This window comes from Silene latifolia, chromosome Y, assembly GCF_048544455.1.
Source record: "Silene latifolia isolate original U9 population chromosome Y, ASM4854445v1, whole genome shotgun sequence".
NCBI lineage: Eukaryota > Viridiplantae > Streptophyta > Magnoliopsida > Caryophyllales > Caryophyllaceae > Silene > Silene latifolia.
This window is the reverse complement of record NC_133538.1, coordinates 311,047,273-311,073,579: the sequence shown is the minus strand read 5'-3', so window position 1 is coordinate 311,073,579 and position 26,307 is coordinate 311,047,273. Positions and strand designations below refer to the sequence as shown.

The 26,307-nt window shown below is 41.1% G+C and overlaps 1 protein-coding gene across 1 annotated transcript; it reads left to right on the top strand.

Annotated features, from left to right (window-relative positions):
- The first annotated feature begins 366 nt into the window (after nucleotides 1-366).
- Nucleotides 367-3,348, top strand: LOC141631183 (uncharacterized). The gene is made up of 8 exons (XM_074443886.1): nucleotides 367-1,013; nucleotides 1,966-2,164; nucleotides 2,253-2,336; nucleotides 2,420-2,509; nucleotides 2,599-2,652; nucleotides 2,726-2,805; nucleotides 2,961-3,068; nucleotides 3,172-3,348. Exons 1-8 carry the CDS (start codon nucleotides 367-369, stop codon nucleotides 3,248-3,250), a joined length of 1,341 nt encoding a protein of 446 aa, XP_074299987.1. The 3' UTR covers nucleotides 3,251-3,348.
- The last annotated feature ends 22,959 nt before the right edge of the window (nucleotides 3,349-26,307 follow it).

The following is a 26,307-nucleotide window of genomic DNA, read 5'->3' as shown; positions in this document are numbered from 1 at the left end:
CTGTCGGGGTTGTTTTTGGTGTTTTGGTGTTTGCTGGTTCCGCCTCTTCGGTCGAGTTTTTGGATCATTGTTTCCGTCTTTCTTTTGTCAGAGGTCAAGGTTGGGGTTTCTTGATGGAGGTGTGTGGGGTTGGGTGGAGTCGGGTGTTTGGATGTGTTGTTGGGTCGGGTCGGATGCGGTGGGATCCTTTTTCCGCGCATGATTAAGTCAGCGTTAGCGTTTTTCCTGTTTTTCCTCATTCTGTTTTTTCTTATAATAAATTACCGGTGGTTTGGGGTGTCCTGTCCTCTTATCCACGGGTTAATTAGGACGACTGGTACTTTGCATTGGGTCTGTGTTGAGCCAACCTCTCTGCGGTCGGCGGAGATGGTTTTGTTTAGGGGGAATTTCAAGTGGTTTCCTCCTTTAGGTCCCACCTATTTACTCGCTTTAACTGGCTATGGGGTTCTGGTCAGCGGGGCTTGTGTTACAAAGTGTAGGAATTTTATCTCCTCTGGAGTCAGATTTTTGTGGTCTGCTTTCCGTCTTTTCTTTCTACGTCCTTGGGGCGTAAGTGCACTTTGTTTTCTCTCGTTGGGTTTAGGGGCTTGTTGGTGTCCAGATAAGGTGTATCACAGCCAAGGAGATGAATCTCCAAGACGCTTTTTTGGGTCTTGTAGTAGGTATTTCTCTGAAGCTGTTTTGATTAAGACGAGTAAAAATGAGTTTGTGGAAGCTCGTTGGTTTTCTGAGGAAGATTTTCACAGCCAAGGAGATGAATCTCCGAGACCCTTTTTTGGGTCTTGTTGCAGGTATTTCTCTGAAGCTACATCAATCAAGACAAGTAAAGATGGGTGTCTTCCTTTGGCCAGCGTTGCTCATCCATTAGAGAATAGGGTGGATTGTGAGTTTGAAGAGCGTGTTCCGACTTCAGTCGTACGCCATCAACACGACGTTGTTTACCGATGCATTTGTTACCAACCTTTAGTTTATGTTATTAGTAGATCTATAGTGTTTTATGTTGTAGTTTATAGGTATGGTTTACTGAACCGTACCACTATAATGTAAAACTCTTTCTTTACTGCTGCCAAAAAAAAAATTAAGAAGAGAGTAGATATGAGAATGTGTTGTTTTTTTGAGATGTTGTAAGTATTGTGGTATATATAGGAGAAATAAGAAGGATCCAGAAGCACCATTAAAAGCACCTTGGAAATAGTTTTTTAGAAGACTGAAAAATTAGCGTTGGAAAAACCTTAATCATCTTTAGAAGACCACGGAATAAGTGATCCAAAAGGAGCCCTTTTACTACTACACATATTAGTAGTATAAACTAAGTGATCGCTTATAAACTATAATACTCTAGCTTTTTCTACCAATGTGGGATAAAAAGAGCTTCTTTTGAAGCAACACTTCCAACAACACCCTGTATTTTTCAAGGTATAAACTAATAACAATTAGTCTTGCTGAAGACGTGTCGGAGCAAGTGACGAATAATGTCACTCACAAAACGAATAGGGGGACAAGGTGGGGGCACCCCCATGTGCTTCCCTCTCTCCTCTATTTGGGCCATTTGTGAGGGAAAATGGTATCCGTCATTTCAAAGTGACGGATACGTGCCGTCACAAATGAGATTTTGTGAACTAATAATTCATTAATTCGGATTACCCTGGTAATTCTACCACCTAGGGCTTTTGTATACATGAATTTCACTTCTTTTTTTTTTATGACGAGGGGATTGAATTCCCCCGGGCCCATGCATTCCCGCACCACCACATGGACCATGTAAGCCAGCCCTTCGGGGGATGCAATGGCCAAGTGATCATCGCCCCAGTTGGTAGTCGAACCCGGGACCTCTTAACTCCTGCATTTCTGCAAGTTTCACTTTATTTATCTTGTATTTTACTGTATGAGAATCCGGGTTGTTACGACTAATCCTTCTATTTCCGATTGTAGTGAATTCAAGTTCTCAACAATTGACTATTATAGGCCTCTCATTTACAGGCTGTGGCAGGATGGGAAACGAATCCTTTTCCGCTTTGACAGCGCTGCATTTGCATTCAAATTCCTGCCCTTTAAGGTTCCGTATCCAGTGCCGTTTAAACTTCTTGGAGACGAAGCAAAAGGTTGGTTGGACACTACATATTTGTCTGATTCCGGAAACATACGCATTTCGAGGGGAAATAAGGTAATACAGGTCCATCCTACTCATTATTGCCAATGTTTTGCTATGTTTAACTGACGGTAAGGGTTTCCGTTACTGTGTTATAGTACAGGGCACTACGTTTGTGCTCCAGAAGGAAATTGAACCTAGGCAAGAGCTGCTTTCTGCTATTTCTACTGGGTACGGAGTAACACAGGTTAGTATGGAAATCGACTTTCAAAAGAATGCGCAACTAATTTGGTATTTGTAGCTCGCCGCATTGATATGATACCTTTTCAGGCAATCGATAAGCTTATTTCTGCAACTCGAAATGAGGATGAAGAACCTCGGCTTCTGGAGGGAGAATGGAAGATGATCTGGAGCTCTCAGGTCTGAAAAGTCATATAAGGGGAGACTGACAGCGGGCATTGATAACGGCCTGGTTTTTCTCAAGGTTCTTTTTTTCTTATATATTGCAGATGGAGACCGACAGCTGGCTGGAGAACGCAGCCAACGGTCTCATGGGTTCACAGGTGTGCTTTTGATTGTCTTCTCATACAATAGATGTCTTTGTATTCGGGTTTTCTGATTGTATCTTTATTTCAGATCGTCAAAAGAGATGGACAGTTGAGGTTTTTGGTTGACATTGTGCTTGGCTTAAGGTTCTCTATGAGCGGCACTTATCAGTATGTCCTAAATCGTTTTTTGAAGTTTCTAGCAGTTCGAATTCTTTGAAGTTTTTGTTCATTCAACTAGAAAGGGACTAGATTTATTAAAAAACAGACACCGTTCACTAAATGGTCACATAGTTAACTACTGGGACGGTGTTTGTTCATAACAGGAAAGTAGAGCCGAAAAAATATGAAGTCAAAATGGATGATGCAGCAATCGTGGCTGGTTCATTTGGACTTCCGATAGAAATGCTGAGCAAATTCAACATGGAGCTTAAGTAAGCTTAGCTTAGCTATATAAGGTATCATCTATTTTGCTGACAATCTTCGCTCCTACTTATCCGACAAGTGACGGCCTTCCTACTATGTTGTTGTTAACAGGTATGCAGATGACAAGCTCAGAATCACAACAGGATACAATAATATCGTATTTGCCCACCTGCGCATTCAGAGCCCATGATTAGCAATTCATCACTGTTTGTGTATTTCTATTTTCTTCTGATGATTTTTCAACTCAAAAAGTCGGAGAGGCCGAACAAAGATCTCCAAGTAGTTGAAAAATCGGCCTCTCCGACTTTTCATTGTGTAGTTACTTTGTAAGTTAACACTCGGAGACAGTTCCATTGTGTAAAAAAAGAAAACTCATTTATTAGCATTAAATGAATAGTTTACTTACAAAGATAGACGGTTTTACAGTGTTACTATGAGACGGATCAACTCACTGCCCAACCCGACACCCGAACTAAGGACTCGCGCACGACTTGTAACACGAATTGACCCGAACAAATATAACTCAACCTGAATGTTTATTGTTGCTAACAGACTATTATCTCTGAAGAACTTGATAATAATAGACCTGAAAATGACCCGAACATGCCTGCCTAATGATCACATGATTCACATCATAACAACAGAGATTCTCCAATCAGTAGGTAAAAAATCACTGTTACAGTAACTTCAGCTTTATGCAGAAATGGTACAATCAATCCAAAAGGGTGAAAGAAATCAGGTGCATAGATTCTAATAACAAGCAACCAAAAAAAATAGGTAAATAAGTCCAATTTTGAAGCAGTAAAAATAAAGTTGGACTGACATAAATGCATAATAATTGGGTAAATGGATAACTTATACCTCCTATAATTTACTTTCTCAAATTTTATACCTAGAATAATTTTTTTTTAAACTTATACCAAATATCTCTATTTCTTTTATACTTCATACCAAATTTCTGAAATTGACCATATTACCCTTACTATTAACTTATCACCACCCCTTTTCCAAACCTCCATTAATCCAGCACCCCGTATCCCCATTCCCCACCATTCCACCAAAATCACCACATCCGTCAATCTGTCATCCACGCAAACCACCTCTTCCCCCGTCGATACCACTGCTACAGCACACCAAAGCCCTAGCCCGCACTGCATCGCCACCAAATTGTCATCCCCAACCCGTCGCCCCACCACAAAACTTACCTCACAACATTCGCCGCCAAACCCGATCCTCTCACGTCATCAGCACTAACCTTGCATACCACCACCACTCGTTGACATCACTCCACCATCAACAGTGATGGACACTGCCATCCTTAATCCGCCTCTACCACAATCAAATTCCCATAATTTCACTAAAGACGATCTCACATATCCTTCTCCCCACTCCGAAAAACACAATTTCTGTTCCCTAATTAAACTCCACCACAATTAAATTCCCATTCAAAGACAATTACAATTACAATTACAATTCGTTTTATAAATTTGGTAACCATTGCAAGTTTAATAACCCCCCTCTTCAAAAATTTCCTTCAGGCTATTATGTTTTTTTAATTATTTTGTTGGTTTTATAAGGTCTGGTGTAGGATGAGGTGGTCGATGGCGGTTGTGTTTGATGTTAATGGTGTTGGAAGGTGGGATAGGATGGTGGTGTGCGGTGATGAAGGCACCAATGGTGGTGTCGTTGGGGGGAGGTGATGGTTCATGGGGGGAGTTGGGCTAATCTGGGAAATGGGACTAATTTGTTTTTTTTTTCTTTGTTGGCAAGGAGGGGACTATTTTGGTTGGGAATGGGTGGTGATGGGTTGGCAAGGAGGGGACTATTTTGGTTGGGAATGGGTGGTGATGGGTTAATAGTAAGGGTAGAATAGTCAATTTCTGAAATTTGGTATGAAGTATAAAAGAAATAGAGATATTTGGTATAAGTTTTGAAAAAAAATTATTCTAGGTATAAAATTTGAAAAAGTGAATTATAGAAGGTATAAGTTATCAATTTATAATAATTTAATATAACCAAGGGAATTCACCGTGTTTATAAGATACTTGCATGTAAGTAGTAATAAACACTACTACAGATACATGCTATAACAACGGGTAAAAACCGTTGTAAAAACAAAAAGCGGACGTTGTTAAAGCGGCCGTTGTAAAAGTTATTTACAACGGTTATGTTATTTACTAAAACCGTTGTGGAAATTATTCACAACGGTTAAAAGCCGTCGTTGTTGCGAGTAAGTCGTTGTGGAAAGTTTGACAAAATTTTGGTGGGAAAGATATAACAACGATTCTGATATAAAAACCGTTGTTGTATCTTTCCCACCAAAATTCTGAAGACTTTTAACAACGGGTATACGGAACATAACCGTTGTTGAAATTGTTAGTAACAACGGTTCTTCATTTAAAACCTGTTGTTGAATATTATGCGCGGGTATTTGTGAAAGGTATTTACAACGGTTCTTATTTTAAAACTTGTTGTTGAATATTATGCGCGGGTATTTGTGAATGGTATTTACAACGGTTTTTATTTTAGTAACCGTTTTTATTACATTTTCCTAATTTTTTTAAAAATTAAATTTGTTTCATGCCATTCAAAATCCTGCATATATCAGCACCAGCATAAATCACACATGGGTTCATCAAAACTCAATAGATTCAATTCAACCACAACAGCAGCATCATATATACTTACAATTTGATCACTTTAAATGAACTAAGATTTTAGCTCTATCTACAAAGATCATTCCCTAACTTCAACAAAAAATTTACTAAACTGATCTAAGCTCTGAGTATCATGCATTTAGCCTTCATTGCTATGTTCTAAGACGTATTTGCCCAACTTGTCCATTACCTCGTCTATTTGGTTCCGTTTGTACTGCTGAAGTTCTTGTGGCGCGCTGATTACATACTGCGGAAAAAACAAAGGCAAGACATTATTGTAACAACATACATCATTCAGCATAGCAACATCATGGTATAGCAGCAAGCAAGACAACATCAGCTCTAATTTAAAAAAAGTAATAAACACATTATGAAAATACTAACCTTTTCTGGATTAAGGATATATCTTCGCAGAGTTGGTCTTGCTTAAGACGGGTCGAATATTGAAACGGGTAGTTACACTCACAAAACAAATAGGGGGGACAAGGTGGGGACAACCCCATGTGCCTCCCACTCACACCTATTTGGGCATTTTGTCTCACAAAATGGTATCCGTCTACACTTTAAGACGGATAGTGTGCGTCTTAAGTAAGAATTTGTGATCTTCGCATGATAACCTCCAACATAAACCGACAAACATAGTATCCACATTGTATGCTATCCGGCTGGCGAGGGACCTATTATTACATAAAAAACGAAAAGACGAGAAGGCCCACATCAGAATCTTGCACTTTAGGTATTGTATTTGCGCACGTATTATTATTAAAGATAGATTTTTGCACTTAAGGTATTGTATTTGAGCACGTACCCTTGTTATCGTAATAAAAGTAGGGCCATCATCAAAATCTATCGTGGGTTGATCCTCGTTAGCTCTTTTCTTCTTAAAGGCCCTTTTTTTTATAAAAAAAAGAGGCAGAAACTCATATTTTTGGGGAAAAAAATGAGCGTTTTGCTATAAATAAAAATTGAAACTTAATGTTATTAAAAATAAATTCGTATTATAAACTTACTTAATAATCAAGCCCTTAAAGGTCTTGCTTGGTTCTTTATGCAAAGAGTCCAATCAAAAAACTTTCTTCTTACTCGGCATGATGGCTGCTAGCACCCAATGACTCCTACATACATCAAGAGACATCAACATTATTAACAAGTACATATATTAGTTATGAAAATGCAATTGTAGGGGGAAACGTAATGCTAATGTTGTATTACCCGATTTCATTATAAGGGGCAAAAACCAGCATTTTGGTTGTCGCCAATTGCCGAGCAATATAATCTACCCGATCTTCGTAAGAAAACAACGTGATATGCATAGATAAAACATAGGGGCACAGGAATCCGTATAAATCACCCGGAATCTTGTTCTCGGGGATCACTCTCAATTTCAATATCCTACATTATTACGGTATTAATTCCGGTATTTAAAACACTATCTAGTAGTCAGAATATTAGAATATGAAATGATTTATTAAGAAACTTACTTCATCCAAACAAATAGGTGTTGGACATCAAGCTCGTCTAGGCCAGCCCAAATGGCTAGCAGCTCCCACGACAGAATTGCTTCGCGCTCAACCCCTAAAATATCTTCCTCGAGCGGAATAACTATCAATTGCTCGTTTGCTATACGATGGCTAGCCTCCGAATACAGTTTCCTCATCGTCACCGTTCTTACTTTTAGCATGAATTCCTTCCCAGAAAATTTAGTGGAGTTTATACTCCTAACATCTTTCAGTGCGGGGAAATAATGCTTCTCTGATTTTATGCTACTACCACCAGCCTATACATGTAGATAATTAACATAATAAAAAATCCAAAGGTAACATATCCATGCTTTTTAGAAATACAGAAAAAATATAAATAAAGGGCGGTTTTTAAAAAAATGGAGAAGTTAATTAAATACATCATCAAGTTGTTGTTTCGACGAGGTAGTTGGCATGTCTGGGGACTTAGGCTTATCCGCCTTAGCCGGCTTTTTTGTCCCCTACAAAAAATTTCCATGCTTTTTAATACAGAAAAAATATAAATAAAGGGAGGTTTTTAAAAAATTGGAGAAGTTAATTAAATACCTTATCAAGTTGTTGTCTCGACGAGGTAGTTGGCATGTCTGGGGACTTGGGCTTATCCGCCTTAGCCGGCTTTTTTGTTCCCTACAAAAAAAAATAACATATAAATTTAACATATAAAAACATTTAACATATAAAAATTTAACATATAAAGGTATTTTTTCTAACCCCAATTGCTTTCGGTTGAGGCGGAGACGAACGAGCCAGGAAGATGTGAGATTCAGGCCATTGGACGAAACTTCCAACCGCATTTGCCAGAATGGTAATGTCATCACGAACTGGGACGGGCAGTTGAAATTTTTCATGGCCTTCAAAGACGTGAGTTATCTCCACTTTTCTATGATTCATCAAAAGTTTTTCGCCTGAAACAATAAAGTTTCCGCTGATTTGGTGGGGATTTCTACGAGAGCCCGGCCAACACGCACAATTGGTATCTCGGATTTAGGGTCAGCAAGAATAACTACCCTCCTGTTTACGGCCTGAAGAATACACATACATTATATATTATATCCCAAAATTTAATAGAATTCATATAAATTTAACTAATTAAAGACTTCATGCATACCTTGCCGAAAACTGTGAACTGACTTGAAGGGGATGTATGCTGCTGTTTTCCATCACCCGTCTTCTCAAGTTGCATCCCCTGATTATTGTCAGCTGTTGCGGATAACTCAAGTTGCATCTCCTTTTCAGACTCATTTACCTAATAAAATTAACCAATGGCACGCTGTCAGAAATTATAGCATTAGAGCTGGCAGGGAGCACACCCCCTGATCTTACTAAAATAAAAAAAATAAAAAAAAAATAAGGAAGTCATATATTTACCTTATCGGCTTTAGTTGTTACAACTTCAGAAACATTAGATACCTGATCTTTGTGAATCTCGTTGACCGATACTTCCCTCTCATGTATTGCTAAGGTAGTAGTGTTCTCGGCCTCTTGACCAATCTGTTGTACCTTACCCCATTTAATGACATCCTCCATCGTCTTCAATTCTTCTTCGGAAGGCTTGCCTCCAGAATTCATCTTTAGTATTACGGATGCCAATAACTGAACCTGCGTGCCAAAATGTAATGTTTCAGCAATATGTTTAAAACAATAACATGTGAACTTAAATAAAAATAATAGAATAAATGGTACCATGTCAGCCTTCTCAGCCTTAGTCTTCCTTTTCTTCTTTTTCGGGGCAGTTGTCCCATAATATTTCGTGACTCCAACCTATAACGGGACGCCTCTCAATCGACCTGGATGTTCGGGTCGGCCGATCGCTCTAGCAAGAACGTCATCACGGCCATTGGGAGTGAATTTCCCTTCTTCTACCTCCTTCAATACCTTGTCCTATAATATATTAAATAAACTTCAAATTATATTTGTGAATAAAATAATAAAGTTAGTAATAAACTCTTCTTAATAAAATAATGCTTACTATGTTGGCTAACACTTCCTGATCATATTTGTCACACGACCGGGTTCCTTTAGGCGTGTGCCCTACTTTATAAGTTACATGCCGATCCAAGTCGGTCACTCCCTTTGCCACCTACACATTAACATGGTAACAGTTATACATGTAAATGTGTATCAAGTCCAAGTGTGATTAAAAAATCAAATAAACAGGGGAATGCATGCTACTTACGAGGTTGTCTTTTATCAATCTGTAACCGCCTCGATAACCATACCGTTTCCCCTTCTTGCATGAAATGTTAGCACGATTTCTTCTGCTAACGACCTTCAAATTATATAAAAGCGCAAGTAGATGAGATAATAAAAAAATTATAAAGAACTCATTAATTAAAAAAATGATAGGTAAATCGTTAAAAGGCGAGGATATTTAACCTCAAACTTCTCACTAGTTCGAATCGCTTTGAAAAGATCCCATTGTTCCTGACTGATGGTGGGACACTTGTTTTTCGGTGGACTCTTACGCATATTCCCCGTTGCCTTGTCCACATACAACTAATCCCTAGCAACGTCACACTTCCACTGCCTTAAGACAAACCCTGCCTTCTGCATTAAATACTTATCATGGCATTCGGCAATATCAAAGGCTTCCTTTATACGAGCCAAGTATAACTCCACCAATTTTGGATTCAAATTCCTAATTTCATCTAAATGGATAGGCACAAACTGTCCTGTACAACATCCAATCCAAGTGGATAAATGCCCCGCATTTGGACCAGTAGGGAAACGCTTCGAGTTCCATTTTATTTTAAGCGGCTGTTTAGCCGCTATAGCTGCAAGGGCTGCAGGGCACTTTGTAGCACCCCTCTCACCAGGCTTATTATCATCCCCAGGCTTATTTTTCTTTTGACTTGTTTTCCATTTTTCACCCATGATAATCCTAAAACCCAAATATGAATGAAATAGTAAATGAACAACTTAACAACGTCATGCAGAGTATTATCTAAAAACCTAAAGAGGAATGAAAATTCAAAACAACAGTTTGAGCTTCTAAAATCCTAAACCCTAATAAGAGGAATGTAGTAGATGATGCGGGATGATAAAGATAACAAAGAAGACGAAAAACAAACAGATGAAAAACAAAAAAGATGATCGTCTTAAAACCCTAATGACGAAACACAAAAGTGAACATACCTGATGATGATGATGATGATGAAGAGAACGAGCAGGATGATAAGGGAAGGCAACAGAATCTGGGCGTCGGAAACTGGACGACGGTCGGCAACGAGAATGTAGAAAGCGGGGGAGAGAGAATAATAAACTCAGGATACCAACGGTTGAACTGATGTTGTGTGTGTGTGTGGTATGCTGTATGTGTTTGTAAATTAGTTTTTTATTATGACAAAATAATGACAACGGGTCCTTAAAACAAAACCGTTGTGATATGTTAATAACAACGGGTCAATAAAAGTCAACCGTTGCCATAACTTTATTACAACGGTTAAAATATACCCGTTGTAAAATATTTTCACCCAATTTGCGCCAAAATGAAATATGTCTAAAAAAGCAATGACAACGGGTAGAAGTACTACACCCGTTATTGAAAATAATAAGAACGGGTAGTGTCACTATAACTGTTGTTGATAGTAATAACAACGGGTAATGTCAATGTAACCGTTGTTGAAAGTATTAACAACGGGTAATGTCAATATAACCGTTGTTATTGTTTAACACTTTTTTTTTTAAATTATTGTAATTCCATTACAGTCCAGACCTGTAACAATACATACTGTAATAGCACAAACAATATATTCTGCAATATTATTTAGCAATTTTAACAACAGCATCCACATCTAATAATAAGATCAAGAAAATAAGACAACACCAGTATGCATGCATACTGCATATCTATAGGATTTACCATGCCATGCAAATTTGGGAATCTTTAACAATGACCATTGCTTCTATTGGCTTTTTAAAGCTACCAAAAGCTAAAGACAACACATCTCAAACTTGCTATAAATTCAGAAAAGAGGCATCCCATTAGCTCCCCACAACTCTTAAATAAACCATCAAATTACTGGTCTGAAAATGACTCAAAATGTTGGTCGTCCATATCACTGTGTCCTGATGAATGCCTCAGGCCACATAGATATAGACAATGGAAAATTTGCTACCAAAAGCTTTAATCCTTTGAGGAATAAGCTTATTGAGCTGGGATTGTAATACCCAGGATATTCAAGGACTCTGTTGACCGACCCTGCTGACCAAGACAGACTGTAGGGATGAATGGGTGAGGGATCAGACTTATTACATGAACCTTATAGGGTGGTTTACTCGACCTAGCAGAGGCTACTCGGCCGAGTATCACCTATACTCGACCGAGTAGAGCCTACTCGGCCGAGTACTCCAGTACTCGACCGAGTATGGCTGCTGTCGACGCGTCATATAAAATGCAAGTTTGCGAGATTCATTTCTTTTTCCCATTTTCTCGATAGTTCCGCTTTCTCTAACCCTAGCCTACCTCCCTCTTTTATCACCCCATTTCTACACACTCTCATGAATATAGCCTAAACCTTCACCATGGGAAGGATGAGATTCGCTTAGGAAAGATGGCGTGCGTGGTTGTCGTCTATGTCACCGTCGATGCGTGTTGTTAGGTAAGTCTCTGCCTTGTGTTCTATGGGTAGTTCATTGAGAATAGTTGTGTAATAGGATATGGTTATCGTTGTAGGATGCGTACAGGAATCCTGCTTGGCTGTATATAGATGTCTCTCATGGTTGTGATGAGGTAGGTTTTCCTACTTAATACCGTTAATTGATTGTGATTGTTATTGTTGCACATCTTTTGTTATCTACTGATCATCGGTGTTCGGGCATTGTGTGACGATGTTGGTGCGGAGGTGTTGTGACAGCTGTGGTGCTGTGTGTGTGTCGTGATTGTGGTGGAGTCACTTGCGGGAGTGACTTCACACCCTAGTTCGCCCTCCGTGGAACTCGCCACAGGAGGGGATGTGCACATTAAGGGACAGGGATTGTTAGTCGCTCGTTGATGAGCTGGACTAGGTGGGATGGGCTGCGGTCACCCACTGGCGGCGAGGATTACCTGTTGCGATGGGTAATCTGGCAGGGCTACACACTTCGGTGTGTAGTCGGTTACTGTGCGAGATCGGAAGACCGGGTTAGAGGATGATCAGCTCGTTACATTGCTTACCTGTTTTACATTTGATTAGTCGGTACTGACCCCGTGTTGTTTTGTGGTATCTGCGGTGATCCATTCGGGGATGGTGAGCAGTTGGCTTAGCAGGTACTGTTGATTGTGGCTGCTAGGATTGGAGGGATCGAGTCATCACGTTACCAGTCTAGAATAACCGTGTCATGAGTTGTTGTAGTCTTTATTTTTGGTATAAGTAGTTTGTATTGAGTTGTATTGTATAAGGTACATTAATATTTTATAATTGTTCTTTTATTGTCTGATTTGATCTAATTCCTCGGGAAACCGAGATGGTGACACCGTCATACACTGGAATGGTCCTTGGTAAGGCGTTTTGGTGTGCGGGGGTGTTAAAGGGATACTTGGTCAGCAAAGTTAAGCCACAATGGGGGCCATGGAGATTCAAAGGGAGTCTACTCATTCAGTTTGGAATATCACCTGCACATGCAGAATCAGCATTTAAGCTTGACGTGATATTTCAACTCAGAGGCCATGGCAGGAACGACAGGAATGCTCCAAATTGATCAACACTCGAACCATACCACTGGGTAGCCACAGACTCGGAAGCCGAGCTTCTGAAGAATACCGTGGATTATGTCCAAGTGCCGTATGCGACCATCTTTGATGGGCAGCAGTCGGCCAGGTCAGAAAGCGTCGATGCCTACAACCAGTTTGTGGCTGTTTTCCAAGCAATGTACCCCTAAAACCCTACAAAATGTGTCCGTGTCAGTGGCTGAAACTTCCAAGCAACGTCGTGTGTTATTTGTTGAGTGTCAAACTATGTGTGTCTGTATCCGCCTATCATAAGCAGTGTCGTGGGCCTGTATGAAAAGACAACTTAAATAAATGTAATGTATAACCCTGTGGTCTTGTAAGATTTCCAGTACTGTTGTATAAGTAGCGTCGAGAGTATCAGTGCTTTATGTTTGTATTAAATATGCAGTTCCTTCTACTAATCTGTTCAGTGGAGATAGTTATTTAAAAAAAAAACTAAAAGGAAGATATATATATATATTTAAAAAATAAAAATAAAAATAAAAGCTAATAACTTACATTATAGACCATCTCAGAACCGGGGACGTTTCTTGGATGTCATAGTTTCTTCGTTAACCCAAATACCTTCACTATGATCATCACGCATATAGATGCTTTCAGTGTCCTCATGATCAGTGTCAACATCGTCGAAATAAGATACAGTGGTAGAGTGATCCATTCCCTCAAAAACGACATCCTGATCATCATCACCATTATCGGATGGACTACTCCTTATAGACAGTACAACAGACCACTTCTTATCCATAAGATCGATGACATAGAACACTTGTTTAGCTTGGGATGCCATTATGAAAGGATCATCCTTATTATTGCCAACCTTACCCAGATTGACCAACGTAAATCTCATCTTATCCTTTCGGACACAATGGATGTTGTTATCAACCCAATTACATCGAAACAAAGGCATTGTGAAATCAATCTAATCTAGTACCAATATTTCTTGAATAACACCATAATAAAGGCATTTTCCCCAAATAGGCTTTTTGTCTTTTGAAGTAGCAAAGTGCATTGCCTCAAATTCAGAACTCACACCACTATTTTGCATTGTGCTCAACTCATCTTGCTCGCGGGTGTAAAAAGTATATCCATTAATGGCAAAACTGTTGTAAAAGGTGACCTTGGCATTTGAACCTAAACCAAGACGTAGTAACCTAGGAAAGATGTCATCACCAATTTGATTCGTACACTCTAAGACAATATTCCTAAACCACTCTGCAAACGTCTTCGTATGCTCGTTTGCAATCCACTTCTCGGTCTTGTTTGGGTGATCGTATTTGAGCTCATCTTTGTGTTGTTGAATATAAGATTGCACCTCATCTTCGTTGTTTAGCACATATGTATGTGCTAAATGCAACATTTCACGTGTCACAATTTTTTGCAGGAACAAAGAAAAGTTCAATTCCGCCTTCCTTCTTGAACACTCGACCGAGTAGGATTTGTACTCGACCGAGTAGACGATACTCGGCCGAGTATGAAGGTGCTCGACCGAGTGTCTATTTTGGTGACAATTAAAATCGCTACTGTTCTTGAAAACTCGACCGAGCAAAGGGAATACTCGACCGAGTATTCGACACTCGGCCGAGTACGTCTAATACTCGATCGAGTATTGCTATAGCGGGACTTACACGGGTTATACAAAAACCCTATTTTCGTCTCATTCTTTCTTATTTCCGCCTCCCATCTTCACATCTCCTTCTCTCTAAAATTCCATATTCCTCCTTCCTCAAGATTTTGGGCGAACTCTTGGTGTTCAACTTGCTCTTACTTGCCCCAAATCAGTTTAAGGTAAAGTTTTAACCCAATTTCTTCCTTTATTTTCAAGGTTATGGTGTGATTTTATTAAATACTCGAAATTCCTTTATAGGTAACTGAAATTGAGTCTTATTCATGCTATACTTTTGATTTAATTGTATACAAACCCCGATTATACCGTTATTTGAGCAATTTCTTGATTTACGTTGGATTTTTGCGTTCTAGGGTTTGATAAAATCGTCATACCTTGCTCTTTGCTTGATTATCATACTATCTTAAGCCTCTTGATGTTGGAAAAAGGTGTTTTGAGTAAAGAAGTGGTGTTTTGGTAAAAAATACTTAGTGATTTGCTAAGAAATTGTCTTAGAAGTTTGTCTCAAAATTTTCATACAAGTATAAACAGTCCGTCTTTTGAAAGGTTTTGGTGTGCTTAGCATCTTTGTTAAAGACTTGTCTTTTGCAGCATGCTTAAAACCCGAGGCCTACCCAATAAGAGGACCCGTCCTAATGTCCAACTTGAGACGGGTCAGTCGAGCAGTGAGCCTGTAGTTCCACCGGTGGAGGCATATCCATCGGTAGTCTTCTCTGATTTCAAACAGCGCAAGGCCTTTGTAGCCTTGATGAAGCGTCCTTTCCGACCTACTCGGTGTGTGAACCTCGAGATTTTAGAGACCTTGGGGATTAGGGGAGATATAATTCATATGTTTGAGATTTTGGGAATGGAGGGGATATATCATTTGAGGAAGAAGTCCTACCCCCATCTAACCTTAGAATTCCTGAGCTCGTATGAGTATGATAAGAAGGAGAAGACCGTCTCCTTCTGCCTCTTGAATGAGGATCGTGAGTTGACTTTGGATGAGTTTGCGGGCCATCTGGGTTTGGAGGAGGAGGGGACGGGATACCTGAGTGATGTTGCTAAGAACAGTGGTGCTCCTCTTTACCTTCCTTTCTTGACAGGTCGACCTGTCCCTAGTGCCAGTGCTATGCTGATTAATGATGTGCAGCATGTTTCCCTTCGTATGTTTCTGAGGATGATGACTCGTTTGTTGTATGCGAGAGATGATGTGAGTAAGCTTAATTCTCATGAAGTTATGTTACTTGTGTCTTACCTTAACCTGCACCGTAGGAAGCCGATTTATTATAGTGCTCCAGGGATAGTGTGCTCTAGTCTGGAGCATATGGCACAGTCTGAGACCCGACACATTGCTTGCGGGGCCATAGTGACCCGCCTAGCTCAGCGACTGGCTGATTTTGAGGCCCCACCTCCCGAGGGGGATGAGTATGTGGAGATTGTTCCTACCATGGACGCCCGATTTTGCGTCGAAATAGGTGGTTGAGGAAGTTGGATGACGGGTCCTATGCCTGGAGGGTGAGGGGATCTATGTGGATGGTACTTCCTGACCCTGCCCATCTCCCTGTTGTTGACCATTTGGCTGAGTGGAAACCCTGTGCTATACCTAGGCCTGAGCCACAGACCTACCTGATTGACCCAAGAATTCTCTTGGACCTACCTGAGCCTGTCACCGTGCCTGAGGGACAGCAGCAGGCGCCTCCCCCACCTCGAGAGCGCCATAGGGTTAGACAGTCTAGGTCAGACCCGGTGGTACCTGAGCCCTCTTACTCCATCCCTGACTTTTACCCTTATCAGTACACGCCCTACCCCACAGTGCATGACCCCAGGATGCAGCCGAGTGACCTAGCTGAGCGGATCTCCACTACTTTGGTTCTCCGCAACATGCATGAGATGGCCAATAACCAGGACATAGGGACACAGCCCGTTTGGTGGAGAGGACCGGGAGTGGACACGGGACTATTCCACAGCTACGGAGTTGATCCTAGTTACTGGAGGCCACCGGAGGAGACAGAGTTTGGCTGCCTCGCGGGACCGTGGGGAGCCAACTACGGAAGCCAGCTAGGAGGGGAATACTCAGCAGCAGCAGGCTTTCCAGGAGCGGGGAGTTCGGGTGCAGGTACTTCTGGTGCAGGTGGTGACGATGACATGGAGGAGGGTCCTGGTTATTGATCTTGTGTTGTTATATTGCTTGGATTGGTTTCTTTGGTGTTGAATTTATTTCTTTTACGTTGGATGTTTGTTTCGGGATTTAGTATTTATCGTTGGATGACTGTACTCGGCTATAAGGCCGTTATTTACTTTAGCTTATCATGGGAAGACGAGTTGGCTTTCGTTGTGTTTAGTACTATTGTAGGGAGTTTATTTGCAGGATGAGTCGTGAAAGCATCGTCTGAATTACGTCAAAATGCTCTCTGCCTTTCATAACTCGACCGAGTATAGAAACTACTCGACCGAGTAGAGCTTACTCGGGCGAGTATCCAAACATACTCAACCGAGTAGAGCGTACTCGACCAAGTAGACACTCATACTCGGCCGAGTGTTACTGTTACAGGGATGATTAGGTGTTTGATTACTTTGTCTTGTGAGTTTATGTGAACATCGGTCTGATTGGGGGTGCTTCATAGTGCCGTTTAGTGTAATTGTTTGCCCAAAAGATGGGCTATGACCACGTCACAGGTATGTGATTGTTTGGATTACATATTAAATTGTGAATGTTTAGTTATATGGCAGTGGGTAACATAAAGAAATTTAACTTGTTCAAGGTGTCGCATGAGTCTATATACGATAGTGTATATTAACGGAAAGTGTGGGTTGCCACGAGTCTTATATGCATAAATGTTCGGTTATTTATGCAATATTTTGTGGTGCTAATATGTGGCTACAATTATAACAAGTCCAACTGGATTAGAGAAACTAGTGTTCGGTGTGTGGCTAAAATAACAAGCTAATGAATAAAGCTGCTACCATTTGATGACATCAACTTAGATGTACATAGAGTACCTTTTTATCGACACTTTTGTTACTAGGGGTCACATTTGGGTAATGCCGTAGGTTAAGTTTTGTATCATACTTTAAAGTTAATTACAGTTGTGAGTAATGTCATAGTAGGATGGGTACGTTTATTGTGGGTACGGAAAGTATTTAGTGGTGAACTTCGGGGACGAAGTTCCTTTAAAGGAGGGAAGAGTAATGTCGCGGAAACAAATGGTTAGAATGCCTATAATGTTTGGAATCACATGTATGTTGTGTATGTTAGTATTCGGAATGACATTCATGATATAGGTCACATTGAAGTTACATTTTGTTTCCTTGAAGTTGTATCCATGTTGTACTTAAGTGATATGAATGTTATACTGTAACACCCTCATATTCAGAGGAGCCTTAACTAGGCCTTCCTTAGCATATGAGGGCGTACCATCTCGGTTGCCCGAGGAAGTAATAATCAAATGTCGATAAAAGAACTATTATTTTACTTTACAAGTGATTTAAAATCAACTGATGATATAAAGATACAACTCAAAGTCTACTCGCTATAACTATCAAATCTCGTGAAGACTCATCCCTGCCCGAACTCCAGCTATCAACCATATCAACACCTGCTAAGACAGACTGCTCACCATAAGGGATCACGGCAGACACATAAACAAACAAGACAACCCCACAAGGTCAGTACTGAGATAAGATACAACAATATCAACAACAACTATCAATACGACTCAACACAATCAGTCACACACACAATCGCACCCACTCCAGACAATCTCCGTCACCGACTGTCCACTGGACCAGCCCTGCCAGTGGGGGACCGCAACCGTTCCCACCTAAGCCCCGCTCATCATACCGAGCGATAACCCTGTCCTATTAATGTGCACATCCCCTCCCGTGGCGGGTTCCACGGAGGGCGAAACTAGGGCGTGAAGCCACTCCCGCAAGTGACTCCACTCAGCCGAGAACGCATCTCGAGAACCAGAGACAAACAATCACAATCACAATCAGAACCGCCACACTACGAATGCGATAAAATATAACAACCACAATACAACCACAACATCCGACACACTAGACCATCTACAGAAACTGAGTAGGTGAACCTACCTTTAAGCAACTGCAACCAATCCATGCCAACACATGACATAACCAGCAACCAAGCAAAGCCTATAAGCACAACACGATCATCTATTACTACCAAGCAAACCCTAATTGTAAAGATGAGGATAGTGATGATGATTATGACATACCGATAAGGAGAAACCCGGCAAAAGGCCGCTACCCGACTCAAGTGACGCTCTCCTAAGGCACAAGGATCTTTAAAAAGGCTTCCATGGAGGTTTTGTGGTGAAGGGAAGGGAAAGAGGCGACTGATGGATGGGAAGAATGAGGCGGAAATGAATTGCGGATTTAACAAAACGCGATTAAAAACCCTCGCTAAAAACTCGATACTCAATCGAGTACCCAACATACTCGATCGAGTGACCCCCTACTCGATCGAGTAACCGAGCTACTCGATCGAGTAGCCTCTACTCTATCAAGTACCACTCCTAACACGTAACTCAAGATAGTTTTAGCACGCATTTCTAAGACTATTCCCGCACCCAGGGTCAGTCAACGCTGGTCAAAGGGTCTCTAAAAGGGCGGGTATTACAGTCTTCCCCCCTTAAAAGAACTTAGTCCCCGAAGTTCAACTCACCTATCTCAACGCACAAGACACGGGACAACACGACCTCACCAATATTCCCACTCGAGTCATTACTCCCCGGAAATACCAACCCCCATGTCATCATCATCACTATCTAACGCTCTATTCGTAACGACTCTTACTCCTATCATACACACATTATCACCATCAACTGTTACTCTATATGTTATATAAAACATCAACCTCGTAATGCGGAGCACGAACAACGATCACCCATCATATGATAACCACTATCAACCCGAAACATGTCTCATATCAACTTCATGCTGCATAACTAATACCACCATGTTACTCAACAACGTGATTCTATTACGACACATTGCAGCACAACTATCTCTTTATGACATACTATCACATTCACTTCAATGAACTAAAGTAACCACTTACACTTCATATAAGTAATGTGATCGAAGCACTAGAAAATTTTGTAATTAAACAACAAAACATTATAAACGAATAACAACATAACGTCAAAATCAGTCTTTTTATTTTGCGACATTACTCATCCCCTCTAAAAGGAACTTCGTCTCCGAAGTTCACCACCAAAAATTACAACACACATTACCTATTACTTGCATCATAACATAAAATAAAAACCATATGATTTGTTTTGGACATTACTCGCTAAGCATATCCTTGTTAAATTCGAAATCGTACACAAACCACCGGAATAACTAGCCACCGTCGATAAAGCATGTTAATATGGTATGCACAAATGTATGAGGATATGTAACTTCAATGGATAAGTAGTAATACGGCATATGTAATATTAAAACAACAAGAAACCATCACCGCTTCACTAATTGTGACAAACATGCATATAAAACTCAAGCGCGGCTTCCAACATATGAAACTAACGGTTCAAAGGTGTTAATACGCACTAATAACTATATTAAACATCAAACTTGCAATTATAAAACAATTGCACACTTTTAATTTTCGAAATCCCTCTGTAACAGTGATACTCGATCGAGTATGTAAGGGTACTCGATCGAGTGACATGCTACTCGATCGAGTGTCTTGGCTACTCGATCGAGTAGCCCGAGATCAGAATGCATCAAATCCGTCATACCTGTAGCCACTCGATCGAGTATGGGGGTACTCTGTCGAGTACCTACAGATCAAATGCCTTATAAAACCTGTCGTAAACCAACATATATATACATAGCCGTCACATACTTGAGTCGAGATGATTTCCCGACCCCAAAATCAATCCTGCAACAATGTTAAGTAACAAATCCGGCCTTATGGCCAACAATACATATCCATAACCAAGGTTTCAACGAAAACAACTACCAAAATCTAACCATACTACCAACACCTACTACCAACGACCATAAACAAGGATAAAACAAGGAGCATCACTCCTCCTGCTGCTGCTGCTGCTGATCAACCATCACCTCATCATCACCACCACCGCCTCCAGACGTACCCGCTCCTGATGAACCAATGCCCGCATAAACTCCTGCCCCGGCTCCCGGACTCACGTACCATGGGGTCAAGCCACCGTAGGCAAAGGACTAAGGTGTCCCCCACGTCGACTGATCCACCCCGTAAGAGTGGAAAACCCCGGTATAGTCCCCAACTCCACTCCACCAAACCGGATGCGGTCCCTCGGTCCCTATCCCCTGAGTGTACGCCATCTCGTGCATGTTCCTGAGTGTCAAGGTAGATGACACTCTCTCTGCTAAGTAGCTGGATCGCGTCTCCGGGGTGTCAAGGTAAGGGTAGCACGGCAAAGGACGCTGCTGCTGCTGAGGTGCTACCGGCTGTGGCCTAGTCTCTGAGGCCCTCTCCCTCACTCGACGAGGTCCTCTCCCCAACCTGGGTCTCTCCACCACCACAACCGCCGCGTTCTCGCCCTTTGTCGGCTCTGGCATCACCTCGAGAATCGTGTCGTCGATGAGGTAGGTCTGCAGCTGGCGGGGTCTATCAACATCCTCCTCCTCCTCCTCATCACCAGAGTCCACAACCACAACCGCCGGCTCCAAAGGCTCCGTCAGTGGAAGGTGCTCAGGAGCTGGAATCTTCATCCAACTCATGCCCCACACCCTCCAGGCAAGGCTACCGTCAGCCAAAGTTCTCAACCATTTCAGGTCGAGATAGTAGTCACGGTCCATGGTAGGCACTGAGGTAGCCAAGGGTACGTAGTCCGAAGAAGCCTCAAAGGAGGTTAGCTTTTCAGCTAACTGAGTGGCGATAGCGCCACAGCTCAAGTACCGCGAAGAAGCAGTAGCCATCAAGGCAAGGGCAGCACAGACGATGGAAGGAGCATTAAAGACCACTTTCCTGGCCCGCTCCGGGTTGAGGTAAGACATCAGAAGCAACACCTCATGATTATTCAGTTTGCTGATATCCTTTCTGTCATAAAGGAGGTTTGAAAGAGAACGGAGAAAGACCCTCAAGGTAACATGCTGAACATCATTAATCAGCATGTTGCTTGAGGTGGGAGCTGGCTTTCCGGTCAAGCAAGGCATTAGGCGGCAGACACCATACTCAGCAGGAATATCAGTGATACAATCCTTGGGAGGCTTGGCCAACCCAAGGTGAGACGCAAACAGATCCATAGTCAACAGAAAATTGGTGTTCATCAACCGAAACTCAACGGTCTGGGCAGCTGGGTCATAGCTAAAGGAGCTCATAAACTCCAAGGTAAGAAAAGGATAAGAGTGTTTCCTCAGTCTATACAAACCCGTAAAACCCAAAGTCTCGAATATGTGACGGACATCCGTCTCTATTCCCAAATCCTCCAACAATGTAGTATCTATACATCTCGTTGGTCTCATCTTGCGTTTTTGCAAATCTACAAAACGCTCTCTCTGTTTGAAATTTACAAACACAACAAAAGGGTACTCCGGAACTGCAGGTACCACGGGTCCACTCCCCTCCCCAGTCTCAGGCTATGTAACCCTCCCCCGTTTACTCTGACGGGTCCCTACGTTCGGTCTCGGCATCTGTTTCGGCATATGATTTAAACACACTTGTATAAACATGTAAGCATATACTTCACGAAATTTTGGATTTTATATATATATAGTCAGCTAATAAGTTCACCAACTCATCAACCAATTTGTCATGTGAAGCACACAATTCATGCCATTAAACTTTGAATACTCAACTAAGTACACACATTCACCAACAGTTTCCTTAATTTGATATATACACTCCGTTTACAGCTACTCATAAACCACATTTGTGAAAAATTTATCTTGGTGAATACACATGCTCAACAAATTCTAATATCCTAGCACGATTCAAATGTCACTCTATATACACACTTAACAACATGTGAGGCACTTGAACAAGCTCATGGAAAGTAATTTAGAACATATTATCATCAACCTTCAATATTAGGAACTAATAACTCAGTTAAACTTTTTCAGACGGTCTCTACAGCTGTAACAATTTTGACATATTATTCATCAATTATCATTGCTACTATCATATTGAAGTTCAACCCTTATTTAAATAGTCATATACAACACCAAATTCCAAATATAGATCACGAATTTTCATTTGAGGCACTTTTAAGACGGAGTTTTAAGGCAACTTTCTAAGGTGATAATCATCAAAATCCATCCTTCAACATGATATAAACAATGTATAATACTCAATTCCATCATCTAATCAATGTAAAACAATCAAAATTCAATTTTGATTTTTTTGTAAACCCTAGAAATTTCGGTTTCAACTTTGCAATTTCTAGTCTAATTTACAGCACTTAATCACCAACAATCAAAGAAAGAGGGCATGTGAATCATATTTCAACAATTAAAGGCAACAATCCATCCATATGAATCGAAAATTTCAGATTATATAATTATTCTAACACATCCAAATCAATAAATCATGTAAATTAGGAAGAAAAGCATACCTTGATTGAGTAGTAAAGCAAAGGAACGAAATTAAACAAAGAAAATAACCCCAAATTAACCACTACCAACACCAGATCTTGAGAGATTATGCGGGTTTGAGAGCTTAGGTATCGAAATATAGGAGAAGAATGAGAAGAAATAGAAAGAATAGGGGTTTTAAGAAACCCGTAAGATTCACTGCACAGTAACCTACTCGATCGAGTGTCTAGGGTACTCGATCGAGTAACACCCTACTCGATCGAGTAGGAGCTATTTCGTCGAGTATCTGCAGGAAATTTTTCCACATCCCGACTTCATAGCTTCCTAACTAGATCGAGTGAGGTCTACTCGGTCTAGTACGCACTCTCACTCGGCCAGGTATAGTTAAGTACCCGATCAGAAATACGAGATAAATCGAAGATTCCTGCAAAAACAACATCGCGTGTCGATTCCAAACTAAGTTCGGAATTCGTCACTAATTATCAAGCTCATTCCCGCATTACTATTGTTACTCCCGTATAACGGATCGTCTCAACTAATAAAGTGTATGTCACATTACGCTACACAAATTACCCAACTCGGTTTACCTGCTACCGAATCTTCCATAAACATAATCACGTCCTCATATTACACTTAAACTTACTTTATGCATTACTACCAAATTTGTGTTCATTCAACTTGAAACACGTAATTAACATTAGTTCATTCTTTCATATAACATATAATTGCATATTCTCCATAACAAATTAATCTATCATGTTCCACATTCCATCATAAGCAAATCATCTTACACAAATCAATTATTACGCAGCGGAAAATTTCAACCAATAAACAAGGCATATACACATTACTATATGCTATGCTTCATATTATAACTCAACAATTCTATAACTATCATCATCACCAACTTATAGTAAACACCGACATGTTCACTCTTCATGTCACGACATACACTTCCACATTCTCACGCATCTAAAGCACGTAAACCTTTTTCACGTATCTCATAACCATCGTATAAGCTCACTAATCACGCCAAAAACTTTACTGATTCCACCAAAGATTACTACACACGGCCCAAATACCGCTACCACACTCCTATTAACTCTAACAAAGACTTAACCAGAGGTAGCTCCGGCACAATTAACATACACATCACACATATACACACGGACTCCACATTCCCATACCATGTGACTAGCTTAAGTGTCATGGGGCCAAGATTTTGAAATGAGGGCGCCTACTCACCCAAAACCTAGCATCAGCTGGGGCTCCCATCACACATACACTAGGTTCATTTTATTAGACTCCTTACGTTCATTATTTTTATTTGTTACAGGTTCCAAAATCGTCTCTCTGATACCACTTTGTAACACCCCCATATTCAGAGGAGCCTTAACTAGGCCTTCCTTAGCATATAAGGGCGTACCATCTCGGTTGCCCGAGGAAGTAATAATCAAATGTCGATAAAAGAACTATTATGTTACTTTACAAGTGATTTAAAACCAACTGATGATATAAAGATACAACTCAAAGTCTACTCGCTATAACTATCAAATCTCGTGAAGACTCATCCCTGCCCGAACTCCAAATATCAACCATATCAACACCGCTAAGACAGACTGCTCACCATAAGGGATCACGGCAGACACATAAACAAACAAGACAACCCCACAAGGTCAGTACTGAGATAAGATACAACAATATCAACAACAACTATCAATACGACTCAACACAATCAGTCACACACACAATCGCACCCACTCCAGACAATCTCCGTCACCGATCGTCCACCGGGACCAGCCACGCCAGGTGGGGGACCGCATCCGTTCCCACCTAAGCCCCGCTCATCATACCGAGCGATAACCCTGTCCCATTAATGTGCACATCCCCTCCCGTGGCGGGTTCCACGGAGGGCGAAACTAGGGCTTGAAGCCACTCCCGCAAGTGACTCCACTCAGCCGAGAACGCATCTCGAGAACCAGAGACAAACAATCACAATCATAATTAGAACCCTCACACTACGAATGCGATAAAATATAACAACCACAATACAACCACAACATCCGACACACTAGACCATCTACAGAAACTGAGTAGGCGAACCTACCTTTAAGCAACTGCAACCAATCCATGCCAACACATGCCATAACCAGCAACCAAGAAAAGCCTATAAGCATAACACGATCATCTATTACTACCAAGCAAACCCTAATTGTAAAGATGAGGATAGTGATGATGATTATGACATACCGATAAGGAGAAACCTGGCAAAAGACCGCTACCCGACTCAAGTGACGCTCTCCTAAGGCACAAGGATCTTTAAAAAGGCTTCCATGGAGGTTTTGTGGTGAAGGGAAGGGAAAGAGGCGACTGATGGATGGGAAGAATGAGGCGGAAATGAATTGCGGATTTAACAAAACGCGATTAAAAACCCTCGCTGAAAACTCGATACTCGATCGAGTACCCAACATACTCGATCGAGTGACCCCCTACTCGATCGAGTAGCCTCTACTCTATCGAGTACCACTCCTAACACGTAACTCAAGATAGTTTTGGCACGCATTTATAAGACTATTCCCGCACCCAGGGTCAGTCAACGCTGGTCAAAGGGTCTCTAAAAGGGCGGGTATTACATATACTTTTACTTTGTATGAGCGTCTCAAATTATGTTATACTTTGTATGGGTGTGCGGAATGCTGTGGTTGGGTGTTTTGTAGATGTGTATTGTTGCTAGTCATTGTGATTGTTTTAACAAGAGAGTGCATATGAATTCATTACACTCATTTGGAAGAATAGTGGTGATGGATGATTGTTGTTTGAATAAGGTGGTGTGGCTGTAGTCTTAGGACGGTTTGAGTTCGTACGCCTTTATGTAGGTGATTATTGTCACAGTGCGTAACCCTGTAGGGAGTGGCGTTTGGGCTGAACTTCGGGGGCGAAGTTCTTTTAAGAGGGGAAGACTGTAATACCCAAGATATTCAAGGACTCTGTTGACCGACCCTGCTGACCAAGACAGACTGTAGGGATGAATGGGTAAGGGATCAGACTTATTACATGAACCTTATAGGGTAGTTTACTCGACCTAACAGAGGCTACTCGGCCGAGTATCACCTATGCTCGACCGAGTAGAGCCTACTCGGCCGAGTACTCCAGTACTCGACCGAGTATGGCTGCTGTCGACGCGTCATATAAAATGCAAGTTTG

What these genes read in the sequence shown, in the direction of transcription:
- LOC141631183 (XM_074443886.1), top strand. Translation starts at nt 367, where the DNA reads ATGGTTTTGTTTAGGGGGAATTTCAAGTGGTTTCCTCCTTTAGGTCCC. An exon ending in AGATGATCTGGAGCTCTCAG is followed by an intron (nt 2,510 to 2,598) that starts GTCTGAAAAGTC and finishes TATATATTGCAG; the next exon opens with ATGGAGACCGACAGCTGGCT. An exon ending in ACGGTCTCATGGGTTCACAG is followed by an intron (nt 2,653 to 2,725) that starts GTGTGCTTTTGA and finishes TCTTTATTTCAG; the next exon opens with ATCGTCAAAAGAGATGGACA.